The following is a 14,839-nucleotide window of genomic DNA, read 5'->3' on the forward strand; positions in this document are numbered from 1 at the left end:
GATTTGTGATGGCCACTCCAATACCTTGACTTTGTTGTCCTTAAGCCATTTTGCCACCACTTTGGAAGTATGCTTGGGGTCATTGTCCATTTGGAAGACCCATTTGCGACCAAACTTTTACTTTCTGACTGATGTCTTGAGATGTTGCTTCAATATATCCACATATTTTTACTGCCTCATGATGCCATCTATTTTGTGAAGTGCACCAGTCCTTCCTGCAGCAAAGCACACAACATGATGCTGCCACCCCTGTGCTTCATGGATGGGATGATGTTCTTCGACTTGCAAGCCTCCCCCTTTTTCCTCCAAACATAACGATGGTCATTATAGCCAAACAGTTCTATTTTTGTTTCATCAGACCAGAGGACATTTTTCAAAAAGTACGATCTTTGTTCCCATGTGCCGTTGCAAACCGTAGTCTGGCTTTTTTCATGGTGGTTTTAGAGCAGTAGCTTCTTCCTTGCTGAGCGGCCTTTCAGGTTATGTCGATATAGAACTCGTTTTACTGTGGATATAGATACGTTTGTACCCATTTCCTCCAGCATCTTCTCAAGGTCCTTTGCTGTTGTTCTGGGATTGATTTGTACTTTTCACACCAAAGTACGTTCATCTTTAGGAGACAGAACGCGTCTCCTTCCTGAGCGGTATGATGGCTGCGTGGTCCCATGGTGTTCATACTTGCCTACTATTGTTTGTACAGATGAACGTGGTACCTTCAGGCGTTTGGAAATTGCTCCCAAGGATCAACCATACTTGTGGAGGTCTACACATTTTCTTCTGAGGTCTTGGCTGATTTCTTTTGATTTTCCCATGATGTCAAGCAAAGATGCACAGAGTTTGAAGGTAGGCCTTGAAATACATTCACAGGTACACCTCCAATTGACTCAAATGATGTCAATTAGCCTATCAGAAGCTTCTAAAGCCATGACATCATTTTCTGGAACTTTCCAAGCTGTTTAAAGGCACAGTCAACTTAGTGTATGTAAACTTCTGACCACTGGAATTGTGATACAGTGAATTATAAGTGAAATAATCTGTCTGTAAACAATAGTTGGAAAAATGACTCGTGTCATGCACAAAGTAGATGTCCTAACCGACTTGCCAGAACTATAGTTTGTTAACAAGAAATTTGTGGAGTTGTTGAAAAACTAGTTTTATTGACTCCAACCTAAGTGTAAGTGAACTTCCGACTTCAACTGTACATACTTACATACGTACGTGTATGTATTCTCAGCAAAAATAGAAACTGTTTTTCAAAGATACTTCGAAAAATCCAAATAACTTCACAAATCTTCATTGTGAAGGGTTTAAACACTATTTCCCATGCTTGTTCAATGGGGGATTGGAAATTATGTAGACTATTACATTGATGAAAGCAACAATCTATCTGCAATATTAAAGCTGATCCACCCCCTAAGGAGAAGTTGCCAACATTGTATAAAATATTCTGGGCCCTCGGAGATTCCTGTGCCAGTGAGTTCCGGACAGACACAGCTGTAGGCTATTTGCGCAAGGGATAAGAAGCCGTATTTGACTTGGGCTGGAACTTACCAAGCTGAGTACCAGCACCTAATATTTTCTGCTACTTGACCTCCTGTTCCTCTTATAGAATATTAGCTCAAAAGTACTGTGGAGCTCCTGCACCTACATATAAAACAGTACCAGCACACAAAATAAGTACCAGAACCTATTTCAGTCCGAGTCCAGCACTGATAAGAAGCAACCCGGTAGGCCTATTTTATGATGTTTTCATTGGATCAGAGGATTACATTTTTATCGAAAGGGAGAGAGCTGGAATGTTTTTCAAATACATTGAGGAACTATTGTCATCCTCAATAGATGTAAAAACAGTCTTTGTTTGCTTGCTGTTTTGAGGTGAAGAAAACATGACTTTGAGAAGCTCCACAGCTCATTAGTGGTGGTGCATTAACTGACTTGCCTAGTTAAATAAAGGTTTAATAAATAAAAAAATAACCCCACCGCCAACATGGGGCACTCTGTTCACAAAGTTGACAAAGCAAAGCAAACCACTCACCCGCACGACGCCATACACTCTCCTAGTTTAAATAAAGGTTCAATCAAATTAAATTCACATGCTGTCTACCGCCTGCCCGGTACAGTTCAAACCAGGATTAATCCATGAAGAGCACACTTGTCCTGTATGCCAGTGGCCATCGAAGGTGAGTATTTGCCCACTGAAGTCGGTTACAACGTAGGACTGCAGACAGGTCAAGACCCTGGTGAGGACAGCGAGCATGCAGATCAGATGAGGTTTCCTGAGATGGTTTCTGACAGTTTGTGCAGAAATTCTTCGGTTGTGCAAACCCACACTTTCATCAGCTGTCCGGGTGGCTGGTCTCAGATGATCCTGCAGGTGAAGAAGCCGGATGTGGAGGTCCTGGGCTGATTACATGTGTTCTGTGGTTGTGAGGTCGGTTGGACATAATGCCAAATTCTCTAAAATAACATTGGAGGCAGCTTACGGTATAGAAATTAACATTAAATTATCTGGCAACAGCTCTGGTGGAAATTCCTGCAGTCAGCATGCCAATTGCACGCACCCTCAAAACTTAGGACATTTAAAAAATTTAAAAATGTTTTAATGTAATCTTTATTTACTGGCCCAACGCTCTAACCACTAGGCTTCCTGCCGCCCCAAGACATCTGTGGCATTGTGTGACAAAACTGCACATTTTAGAGTGGCCTTTGATTGTCCCAAGCACAAGGTTTACCTGTGTAATGATCATGCTGCTTAATCAGTTTCTTGATATGCCACACCTGTCAGGTGGATGGATTATCTTGGCAAAAGAGAAATGCTCACTAACAGGGACGTAAACAAATGTGTGCACAACATTTGAGAGACTATATGATTTTTGTGCGTATGGATCATTTCTGGGATCGTTTTATTTCAGCTCATAAAACATGCAACCTACATTTTATGTTTTGTTTATATTTTTGTTCAGTATAGATTGAGATAAAAAAGGATAAGACATTTCTTATAATTGGGACACTTGTTCACCATCCATATTTCCTGGTCTCTTTTATGACATCATCTCTGCATCTCATCCAGCCTCCAAAGAATACCGCTGCACTCTAAACCTTACCCTCTAGCCAAACTCCCCTCCCAGCTTTGTACAGAGTTGCAGAAGTTTTGGGGACTGGATTTGTGGAGTTGTCTCAGGCACTGCGGTGATGTTTAGCTGTGATTTGTAGCTGTGATCCCCACATGACGTTTGCAGGGTAACCTCAATGTGTGGCCACAACCGCGCCCCCCTCTCCTCCCCCCTGTCTCCCATAGTACTCCAGCATATTCCACATATTCTTCATCCAGTAATCATTGCTATGCATGCAGCCTGATGTGCAAACACACACACACACACACACACACACACACACACACACACACACACACACACACACACACACACACACACACACACACACACACACACACACACACACACACACACACACACACACACACACACAGAATCTCTATTTCTTCCCCACCCTCTCTCAGTCCCAGTGTGAAATGGTCCATGTCGTGATGATGATGGTAGTGGCGGTATCGGGGATATGGCCTGGCTCGGCAGGGATGACGCAGGTTGGGGTTCAGTGGTGAAGGCGACCAGGGGTGGGATGTGGGAAAGGCCAGGAGTGTGGCGTGTGTGTGTGTGTGCAGTGCACATATGAGTGTGCACATAGGTTTGTATGCATGTAAGTGTGTGGGCCCTCTCCCTGTGCACACACACACTCCTCCTTTTTCCGAAATGGACCAAAACACAGAGAGGTCACACTACAGGTCAAGTGTGCATCACTGCAGTCCAGTCCCATGTGTTGACTCACATTACTTCGGTATTTCAACATATGTTTGCGAAGAAAGCGAGAGAGTTTAAGAAAGAAAGAGAGAGGAAGGCAAACATAAGAACGTCCCTGAGCCGGAGAGAAGTATTATTCCAGTGTCTATATTAAGATTGTTAAAAATAGGGCACGTCTACATTGTGATTATTTCGGATATTTTCAGCGAGCCAAAGAAAGGAAACGTCCACAATGTTTTCAGCCCCTCGAGAGGATTCAATAAAGAAGAAAAAGGAATTGTCAACCACGTGCTTTATCTGGACAGATATGGTTCTGTATTTTAAGAACGCAACGTTTTTGTTTGAGCCGAAGACATCACAGTGAGCTTTGAAGCCGTTCAGAACAGTCCCAAAGTGTCAAGTTTTTAAAATAACAATACTTTAAAAAATTACAAGTGTCGAAAGTGAATGTTGTGTAAACATTAAGTGACACTATCACTGTTCCATCATGGGCAGCAATCTCACGGTTTGTGAATAGGATCTCAAATATGCCTCCTAACCCCTCCCCGGGATTGATACAATGACAATTGATGGCATGCACTGTAAGATCTGTTCTGAGACCTGAGTGACTTCAATATGAGTCGTATAGTGTGAAGAGTGAGACTGACTAACCTTCTCGAGCGAGATGTCTCCTTTATGAATGGATGTCACATCTCATCAGATGTGTCTGTCACTCCCAAGTGAAGAAGACCAGAGAAAGCTAAGCAGTAGAAGTTGCCACGTAGGCACAGATCCAGGATCAGCTTACGCTCTCACAATCCTAACCTTTACCATTAGTGGTCTAACACACAAAATTGACCTTATATCACCGATACCATGGTAGTTGGCTAAACAGCACCGACCATCAATGTCCAGGCAGGATAATGTCATCCTTATCTTGAAGCTATCGTAAAATGAAGCCAATGACAGAATCCTATAAGTATTTAACACTGTCTATCACCTCTCCTCCTCTGTTTCTGAGGCCACCGCAGAACACCATCTCTGCAGACACCCACAGGACAGATCAAAACTTAATAACTGAAAGGTCTTGAGACAGTAGTGTGGCTGTATACTATTCATCCATTTAATGAGTTTCTACCCTCACTATCTCTCTGAGAGCTGCATGAGAAGTCAAGCCATGTGAGGGAGATAGAGGGGTCTATTAGAGGAAGTATAGCTACACACACACACACACACACACACACACACACACACACACACACACACACACACACACACACACACACACACACACACACACACACACACACACACACACACACACACACACACACACACACACACACACACACACACACACACACACACACACACACACACACAGGTCTATTAAAGTAATTACAGCTCTATAGGGCTCAGCCATGCTAACGTTAACAGGCATTGTAACGGATGAGTCTCTGAGCTCTGGGCTCGGCTGATTAACGCTCGTTATCTGGGGTTAATTAAACTGCCTGGATTGACAGGTTGAAGTGAGCTGAGCTTTGTGTGTCTGTGTGTGTGAGCCTGCGTGTGTGTGTGTGTGTGTTGTAGAGAACACACTGCCCAGTGTCTGAACAGCCTAGAACACTGCTAGAGGCAGCAGTTTCTTGTGTGTGTGTGTGTGTGAGAGACATGGATAGATCCTAATAATAATGAGAGAGAACCTAATGTCTGCCTTCCTGAATGTGCTTTCTTTTAGACAGTGTGTTTCTCTCCGGTGTAGCTTGTGGGCCCCCTCGCTCTCACAATATGTCCACTTACCTTGAGGAAGCATCTAGTTTATCCAGCTGAAGCTCTGCTGATACCATCTCTATCAGGATTTCGTTCACGTCTCCAGACGAGCTTCAATGCCATACAACACTCCTTCCGTGGCCTCCAACTGCTCTTAAATGCAAGTAAAACTAAATGCATGCTCTTCAACCGATCACTGCCTGCACCTGCCCGCCCGTCCAGCGTCACTACTCTGGACGGTTCTGACTTAGAATATGTGGACAACTACAAATACTTAGGTGTCTGGTTAGACTGTAAACTCTCCTTCCAGACTCGCATAAAGCATCTCCAATCCAAAATTAAATCTCAAATCGGCTTCCTGTTTCGCTGCAAAGCATCCTTCACTCATGCTGCCAAACATACCCTCGTAAAACTGACTATCCTGCCGATCCTTGACTTTGGCGATGTCATTTACAAAATAGCCTCCGACACTCTACTCATTGGATGCAGTTTATCACAGTGCTATCCATTTTGTCACCAAAGCCCCATATACTACCCACCACTGCGACCTGTATGCTCTCGTTGGCTGGCCCTCGCTTCATATTCGTCGCAAAACCCACTGGCTCCAGGTCATCTATAAGTCTTTGCTAGGTAAGGCCCTGCCTTATCTCAGCTCACTGGTCACCATAGCAGCACCCACCCGCAGCACGCGCTCCAGCAGGTATATCTCACTGGTCACCCCCAAAGCCAATTCCTCTTTTGGCCACCTTTCCTTCGATTTCTCTGCTGCCAATGACTGGAACGAGTTGCAAAAATCACTGAAGCTGGAGACTCTTATCTCGCTCACTAACTTTAAGTTCCAGCTGTCAGAGCCACTCACAGATCACTGCACCTGTACATACCCCATCTGTAAATAGCCCATCCAACTACCTCATCCCCATACTGTTATTTATTTTTTTGCTCCTTTGCACCCCAGTATCTCTACTTGCACGCTCATCTTCTGCACATCTTTCACTCCAGTGTTTTATTGCTAAATTGTAATTATTTTGCCACTATGGCAATGCCATAGTAAGGTATTGCCTTACCTCCCTTATCTTACCTCATTTGTGCACACTGTATATTGACTTGTTTTGTTCTCTATTGTGTTATTGACTGTATGTTTGTTTATTCCATGTGTAACTCTGTGTTGTTGTTTGTGTCGCACTGCTTTGCTTTATCTTGGCCAAGTCGCAGTTGTAAATGAGAACTTGTTCTCAACTAGCCTACCTGGTTAAATAAAGTGAAATAAAATGTTAAAAATAGACTAGAAAATGATTGTTCTATATATGTGTCTTTTGGGACATATCCTTGGAGAAGCTGCAGAAAAGAAAAAGGGAAAGGACATCAGCTTTAGAAGTATTCAGGAGTTGTTTTTATAATGACCAGCAGATCTTTTCAGATCCTTCACCGACGTGCCTTCCAAGGTTCCAGTTTGACTGGCCAGTGTTCCGCATGCAGGGTCACTGGCCAGAATTCCGCATGCTGGCCAGTCACCCTGCAACTCCTGAGAAAGAGATAGGCATCTGGAGAAAATAATAGAGGAGGAAATGATCCCCTTTATTTCTGCTCGGGCCTGCGTTCATAAATCACAAACCTGCACTGATCATCTTTGCGTTCGGTCCTTCTCTTTTCCTTCGTTAGCCATCCCTCACTCTTCTCGATTCTTCTGGGCTTGCTCTGGTGCCAAAATAAAGGTTTTTCCCTGGGGCTCTGAGAAAAGAGGTCCAACACACACAGAGACAGGCCCCAGAGCCATAGATACAGAGTTAACCAAACTCACAGCCATGGATAATAGAGCCAGCCCCCTTTCTCAAACTGGACATTGAGGTCTGCAGAACTTTTAGGTTGTGTTCATTAGGGCCGGCAACGGAAACTGAAAACAAAAATGATTGTTTCTTATGAGTAAAGTCCAGGTAGTCTCTCCGTGTTTCAGTCCATTTTGTTTCATTTAGTGTCTAATGAACACGACCCAAGTCAGTGGAACCTCTGGCCAATCAGTGTCATTCATTCGATTTGAGTACCACCGCAGAAGAGTCTAATCGCATCATGAATGCTTTTGCTCTGGCAATGAGCAGGTAGAGCTAGCAGCCCTTATATCAATTGCCTAAACAATTACAGGTCCTGGAACATATCCTGGATCTAACCCAAACTGATGAACCTGAAAAAGCAGTTACTTAAACACTTTTAAAGACAGTGGATCTTTGCAGGCAGGAGGACAATGTGTTAAATTTGACCCATTTCCCCTCTTTGTCACTCCTCAACTTTGCAATCTGCCAGTGGGAGCCAGGCATTGAAAGACTAGGTGTCATCCCAAATGGCACTCCATTCCCTATGTAATTCACTACTTTTTACCAGGGCGAATATGGAGGAAAAGCCTTGGGTGACATTTCAATATTATATTATACCAGGATATTATCTTTTCAAGGCTTTTTGGGGAAAAGCCTTGGGTGACATTTCAATTTCAATATTATATTATACCAGGATATTATCTTTTCAACCAAGAGTAGGAGCGGCAGGTAGCCTAGTGTTTAGAGCGTTGGGCCAGTAACCGAAAGGTTGCTGGATCGAATCCCCAAGCTGACAAGGTACAAATCTGTCGTTCTGCCCCTGAACAAGGCGGTTAACCCACTGTTCCCCGGTAGGCTGTCAATGTAAATAAGAATTTGTTCTAAACTGACTTGCCTAATTAAATAAGGTTAAATCAAAAATTACAATATTAAAAAAAAAGGCTTGATGTCTTTTACTGTCATGTAGAATACAATGAATTCTATGCGGTAAGGGTTATGTAATGACTTCACTCGATCATAATAACTTCATTGACATGTGGTGAGGGAATTGAATTGAAGGAGGGGACAAGGAATTTTCTTTCTCTTTTTCCTGTCTCCGTCTCTCTCTTACCCAGTCAGTCATTAAACTCTTAGTGGATGCGGCTAGGTTTGAGTAACAGCTGCCCACCCTGCTTTTGACCAAACAAGTGGTTACACACTCAGGAAGTGTTGCATTCCCATGACAACTATGCTTGCCTCCCCTCACTAATTGTGCTGATGCACACACTCTGTTTCTCACACACACACAAGAGTGGACGTGGTTCCGTGAGGGGCATTCTTTAGGAGGAAATGCCAGGCATGTCCCTTGAAGACCCCGTCTATCTCATGCAGTGAAGGCGGTGTGTGCGCGTATGTGCGTGTGTTTGCATGAGCGTGTGTACATTGCATGTGTGAGCACTAGGAACATAATGGCAGGATAGGGGTTGTTAGGGTTAAAATGTAGGTCAGGTGGTCTCTAACCCCGCGCCCTACCACAGTGTAACCTCGACTGTGGGTAGCTGACAGTGAGTGGTGACAGCAGGGCAACATCTTGGTATTTATGACCGAAACCAGACCCAGAGTGCACTGCTCCACCTGTTACCAACGGTAGCTAGCTAGGCCTAACCATAGAAATATAATTGCTACGGAATCTCCATTCAAGTCAATGTTCTGTAGAATTACGTCTTTGGGCCTAAGATGCTAATGAATAAATAGAAAACTGTCTTAAACTACCCTCTTATGTCCAAGCTTTCCATTTAAAAAACTTTTTTCCAGATAAACTTCCCTCGACAGGCACTAACACAACTACCAACGCGTGTTTTACTGCTGGTATTCCCCTGTATACCCATTGCCTCATCTTTCCTCTAAAGTTCAGTATTTCACATGGCATGCATCCATAATGGCACCCTATTTCCTATGTTGTGCACTACTTTTGACCAGGGCCCATGAATCTGCCAAAGGACTTGGAGCAAGTTTTGTCAGAACTGATTTGCCAATGCCTACGTGTAATTCAAACCTGCTCTGTGCCTGGCAGTAGTTGAGAGTGGGATTCAATTGAAAAATATGACTGACTTTGTGTGTGTATGCCTGTGTTAGTGTATTTAACTGTTCACCTGATATTTGTAGTTAGCTCTTATTTCTGGATGTGTCCAGCCAGGGCAGGCCTCACATTGGTGTGTGTGTGTGTGCGTGCATGTTTATTTATCTTCAGCTGTATGGGTTATACAGCAGCGTTACAGGACCTCGTATATCGCCCAGTTTCAGCAGAAGACACTTCATTGATTTGTGATCCATTCGGGATTTTAAACACATCTCTCCTCCTCCCTCTTTCTCTTACTCCATAGGGGTGCTGTCCCTCCCGGCCCACTTCAGTCCTTACACGGAGGGCCAGGTTCAGCAGGGACAGGGCCAGGCTGGGGTGGAGAGCAGAGAGGACGCCTACGCCCATCTGGAGCTCCGCACCCTGGAACAGTCCCTCCTGGCCACCTGCGTTGGCAGCATCTCCGAGCTCAGTAAGTGCGGGGAAAGAAGGGTGTGTGTGGGGTGGGCGCAGGGGGTTGTGTGTGTGTGTTTGTGTGTCATTTACATGTGTGTGTGTGTGTTTTAATTTCCTTCTATTCACGCGATGAGATTTCTTTGTAGTTTCACACAATGTTAAAACTCTTTGTGAAAGTACTTTCTTTTTTTTTTCAGAAAAATGATCTCTCAGGGAATATAGTTCTCTCCAAAGCAAAAAAAAAATGCTTTATTCAATTATTTGGTCGCTTAATAAGAAACACTCAAACATCAAGTAGATCAAAAAAAGGAATAATATAAATCACACATTTATTTGGGTAAATCCTTAACATTTCTAACATGTGCTTAACGTTCCCTCCGCCTGCCTGTTAGCTCTAACTCGGGAGGACAATAGCCAGATATGGGCATTCCTAGTGCCAGATTAACTGTTATTTTAGCCAGTCGACGTGTGGGAAATGGAGAACAGTGATAATATAGACACATTTATCACGGACTCTAGATTAGGCCCATCATATCTCTGTACAGAATAAGCGGTCTACTGTACATGGTTAATGGTGTAGTTGAAAGGCTTTCTTGTCATGTGGAATGAAATGGGATACAGTAGGCTTGGGCGGTGTACCGTATATACCGTATACCGGGATATTTGAAAAAAAGCCACGGGATGGTTTCTTTGAAGTTTTTCAATAAATGTGAATATTTGTAGCTACTTTTTCAGTTAATACCTGCAGTCAACTTGTGCAATACGTTACGAGATGAAGCAGATTGCGTTCGTCATTTCAGCATTCAATAGTTCCCCAGAACGGTAACGTGTTTATTTGTTAAATAGCACAACGGTGGGAAAGTGGGAGCAGGTGAGTCCATAGCGTGCTATACTGTATCTATCGGCGAGTTTCTGTTTGTGCGGTACACATGAGGTAATGAAGTTACGCTCGTATGCAATTCACTACTAAATGTTTGCCGTCAGATATCTTACAATGGCTTTCCGCCAGAAGTCAAAGAGCCTTGGATGAGTTATCTGTACATTTGCCATTTCTTCCCGGTGCTTCCTACTAGCATTTTTTTCCTTCTCCCCTCTGCTCCGGGTACCCGTGCTGTTCTTCCTTCAGAAAAGCATGCATCACAACTTTGTTCATTTGCACAATTTGTCTCGTTCAGTTTCACTTGTAAATGTCTACGCTCACCGAGAATGACATTCGGTAGCTACTAGTTATGCTTGTATAACTTTATGAGCTGGATTATCCTGTCTTTGCAATTCGTTTTATGTTTTCGGTCGTTAGCATTTAGCTGTGATTTCGCATTAGTTTGTGCTAATTTTGTTAGCATTTTGGTAATAGACCCAATGTGATTTTTTTGCATTTTTAGCACCTCCGTGTGTGGTGTAAGGATAATACCGTAAATCCCGGGATGAGAGAACGACGGTATGGCGATATGAAAGTCTGGATCCCGCCCACGCCTAGGATACAGTGTTTGGATGTTGCTAACCTTCCCACATACTGTAAAAGGGGTCTGTCTTGTCTTTGTCTTTCTGTCCATCTCTTCTTTCTTTCTTTCTCTCTCCTTCTCTGTCTCTCTCTGTCCCTCTCTCTCTGTCTCTCTGTTTTTCTATCACTCTAAACCTTTGGTGTGTCTGAGTAAATTCAATTACATTTAAAGGGAATTAAAGTTCCTTGTTGAAAATGAGTGACGCTTTTCATTCCGAATTTCAATGGACATTTCTGGAATGAAATCGAATTGAACCCTGCTCTTGTCTTTCTGTCCATCTTTTCTTTCTTTCTCTCTCTTTTTCTCTCTCCTTCGCTGTCTCTCTCTGTCCCGCTCTCTCTGTCTCTCTGTTTTTCTATCTCTCTAAACATTTGGTTTGTCTGAGTAAATTCAATTAAATTTCATGGAATTAAAGTTCCTTGTTGAAAATGAGTGACGCTTTTCATTCCGAATTTCAATGGACATTTCTGGAATGAAATGGAATTGAACCCTGCTCTTTGCATCCCTCTTGTCAGAGATGGAAGAATGCACAGGAAGCACAGGACCTCAGTGACACGGTATTCAGTCTACATAGAGGAAGGAGTCTGTGTCTACTCCATTGTGATGACAACCGTGTTTTCCTTGATAACAAAAGACGTCTGGAGTTTGTCTCCTGGTTGTCCCACATCCCAACCCATCAAACCACATAGAAAATGCTCAGACTGGGATGGGCCCAAATAATGAAACCTTGGCTGCATCCCAGATGGCACGCTATTCCCTACACCAGTACTCTAGGACCAGGGTTAGGAAACAGTGCCCGACACTGTAAGAATTATTATTTTTGCTTCAACTTACAATAGTTTGTTAGCAGGCTGCTGTCAAGTCCAATACGGGGTACACGCAATACCGTCTGGGGTAAGCCAAATAAAAAAGTGATTCGTATAAAAAAAAGTATATATTTTTTCAAACAGTTCATTTATATTTTCCAACGGGGCTATACATTTGGGGGAGGTATTTTCTCGCCAGAGTAGCCTCATTTCACTGCCAAAAAATAAAATAAAACCATATAGTGTTCAGTGAAATGTCAAATACAGGTAGCCTAGTCAAATAATTAACATCCAATCACATTAACCGGTACCCTCTCGCGGGAATTCCACTAACGGTCTGTATGTAACCAAACATAGCTGCTGCTCATTCCGTTTGCTCGACAATTGATAAATGGTTAAAAAAAGTAAGGTCTTAGAGACACATACAGACACTACCAGCTCTACTGGTAGTACTGCTACTACCAGCAGTACTACACCTGCACCTGTCGATGACACAAGTTGTTCTGCTTCTACGAGCATATCCAATGCTAGCATCAGTAATTCTGTATTGGTTGTTAGCCCAGCTAGCATGAACACTGACAGTTGTGATTCTGTTCGGTGCTTTCCCTTACCTGGGAAAGCACGGAACAACAGACAGGGACGTTGGACCATCAAAGAGGCGCAAATATTTTTATTTTTATTTTTTATTTTACCGTTATTTTACCAGGTAAGTTGACTGAGAACATTTTCTCATTTGCAGCAACGACCTGGGGAATAGTTACAGGGGAGAGGAGGGGGATGAATGAGCCAATTGTATGATGAGAACTACATTGATTTGGGGTTCACTTATACTGGGAGTAGTGCCTTTCCTCAGCCACAGTGTGTTATATGTGCAAAAGTACTATCTCACAACTCGATGAAACCTTCACTCTTGCACAGACATTTAGAAACAAAACATGCCCATTTGAAAAATAAGCCACGGGAGTTTTTTGAGCGAGAATTAAGACAACTTTTGAGTAGTTAAAAGTGCATAAAAGCAACCGATACCATTAATAAGAAGGGGCTAGAAGCGTCTTATATGGTGAGCTACCGAGTGGCTAGGACAGGCAAGCCCCATACTATTGTGGAGGACTTCATTCTTCCTGCTGCCGCGGATATGGCTGGGACAATGCTGGGGGAAAGGCCCTAAAATCTATACAGACAATGCCTTCATCAAACAACACTGTTTCACGACACGTCAGTGACATGGCAGGAGATGTTTTGAAACAATTACTGCTTCGCATAAAAGCCAGTGAATTCTATGTGTTCCAGCTGGATGAGTCAACAGACGTGTCGGGCCTGGCACAGCTCCTGGTATATGTCCGTTACGTTTATTGGGGGTCAATTAAGGAAGATCCTCTTCTGCAAACCACTAGAAACCAGGACACCAGGAGAGGATATTTTTAAAGTACTGGACAGCTTTGTGACATCAAATGGACTTTGGTGGTCCATTTGCACAGCACTTACACAAATCACTGATGATTGGCTGAGAGAAATTGATGATAACCTGATTGTGGGGGCTGTGTTGTTAGACTTCAGTGCAGCATTTGACATAATTGATTCTAGTCTGCTGCTGTGAAAACTGATGTGTTATGGCTTTACACCCCCTGCTTTAATGTGGATAAAGAGTTACTTGTCTAACAGAACACAGGGTGTTCTTTAATGGAAGCCTAGCATATATAATCCAGTTAGAATCAGGAATTCCCCAGGGTAGCTGTTTAGGCCCCTTACTTTTTTGCATTTTTACAAACGACATGCCATTGACTTTGAGTAAAGCCAGAGTTTCTATGTATGCGGATGACTCAACACTATACACGTCAGCTACTACAGTGACTGAAATGACTGCAACACTCAACAAAGAGCTGCAGTTAGTTTCAGAGTGGGTGGCAAGCAATAAGTTAGCCCTAAATATTTCAAAAAAATATTTCTAAACTTTAACCTTAACTACATCTTGTAATAAATAATGTGTAAATTGAGCAAGTTCAGATGACTAAACTGCTTGGAGTAACACTAGATTGTAAACTGTCATGGTCAAAACATATTTATGCAGTAGTAGCTAAAATGGGGAGAAGTCTGTCATAATAAAGTGATGCTCTGCCTTCTTAACAACACTATCAACAAGTCAGGTCCTACAGGCCCTTGTTTTGGTCGCACCTTGACTATTGATCAGTCGTGTGGTCAGGTGCCACAAAAAAGGACTTTGGAAAATTGCAATTGGCTCAGAACAGGGCAACACGGCTGGCCCTTGGATATACACAGAGAGCTAATATTAATCATATGCATGTCAATCTCTCCTGGCTGAAAGTGGAGGAGAGATTGACTTCATCACTACTTTTATTTATGAGAGGTGTAGTCAAATAATGTTGAATGCACCGAGCTGTCTGTCTAAACTACTGGCACACAGCTCGGACACCCATGCATACCCCACAAGACATGCCACAAGATGTCTCGTCACAGTCCCCAAGTCCAGACCAGACTATGGGAGGCACACAATATTACATAGAACTCTACATGGACTACATGGAACTCTATTCCACTATTCCACATCAAGTAACTGACGCAAGCAGTAAAATTTGATAAAAAATAAATAAAAAAAACCTTAATGAACAGCGGGGACTGTGAAGCA

The 14,839-nt window shown here is 43.0% G+C and overlaps 1 protein-coding gene across 2 annotated transcripts in view; it reads left to right on the top strand.

Moving 5' to 3' along the window:
* The window catches only part of abtb2b (ankyrin repeat and BTB (POZ) domain containing 2b), a 143,873-nt gene that overhangs the window by 66,001 nt on the left and 63,033 nt on the right, over positions 1-14,839 (top strand). For both annotated transcript variants that reach the window (XM_055934960.1, XM_055934961.1), the window contains exon 2: positions 9,736-9,903. In XM_055934960.1, the coding sequence (XP_055790935.1) occupies positions 9,736-9,903 (168 nt within the window). The remainder of the gene's footprint in view (positions 1-9,735; positions 9,904-14,839) is intronic.

This window comes from Salvelinus fontinalis, chromosome 9 (genome assembly GCF_029448725.1).
Source record: "Salvelinus fontinalis isolate EN_2023a chromosome 9, ASM2944872v1, whole genome shotgun sequence".
Taxonomy (NCBI): domain Eukaryota; kingdom Metazoa; phylum Chordata; class Actinopteri; order Salmoniformes; family Salmonidae; genus Salvelinus; species Salvelinus fontinalis.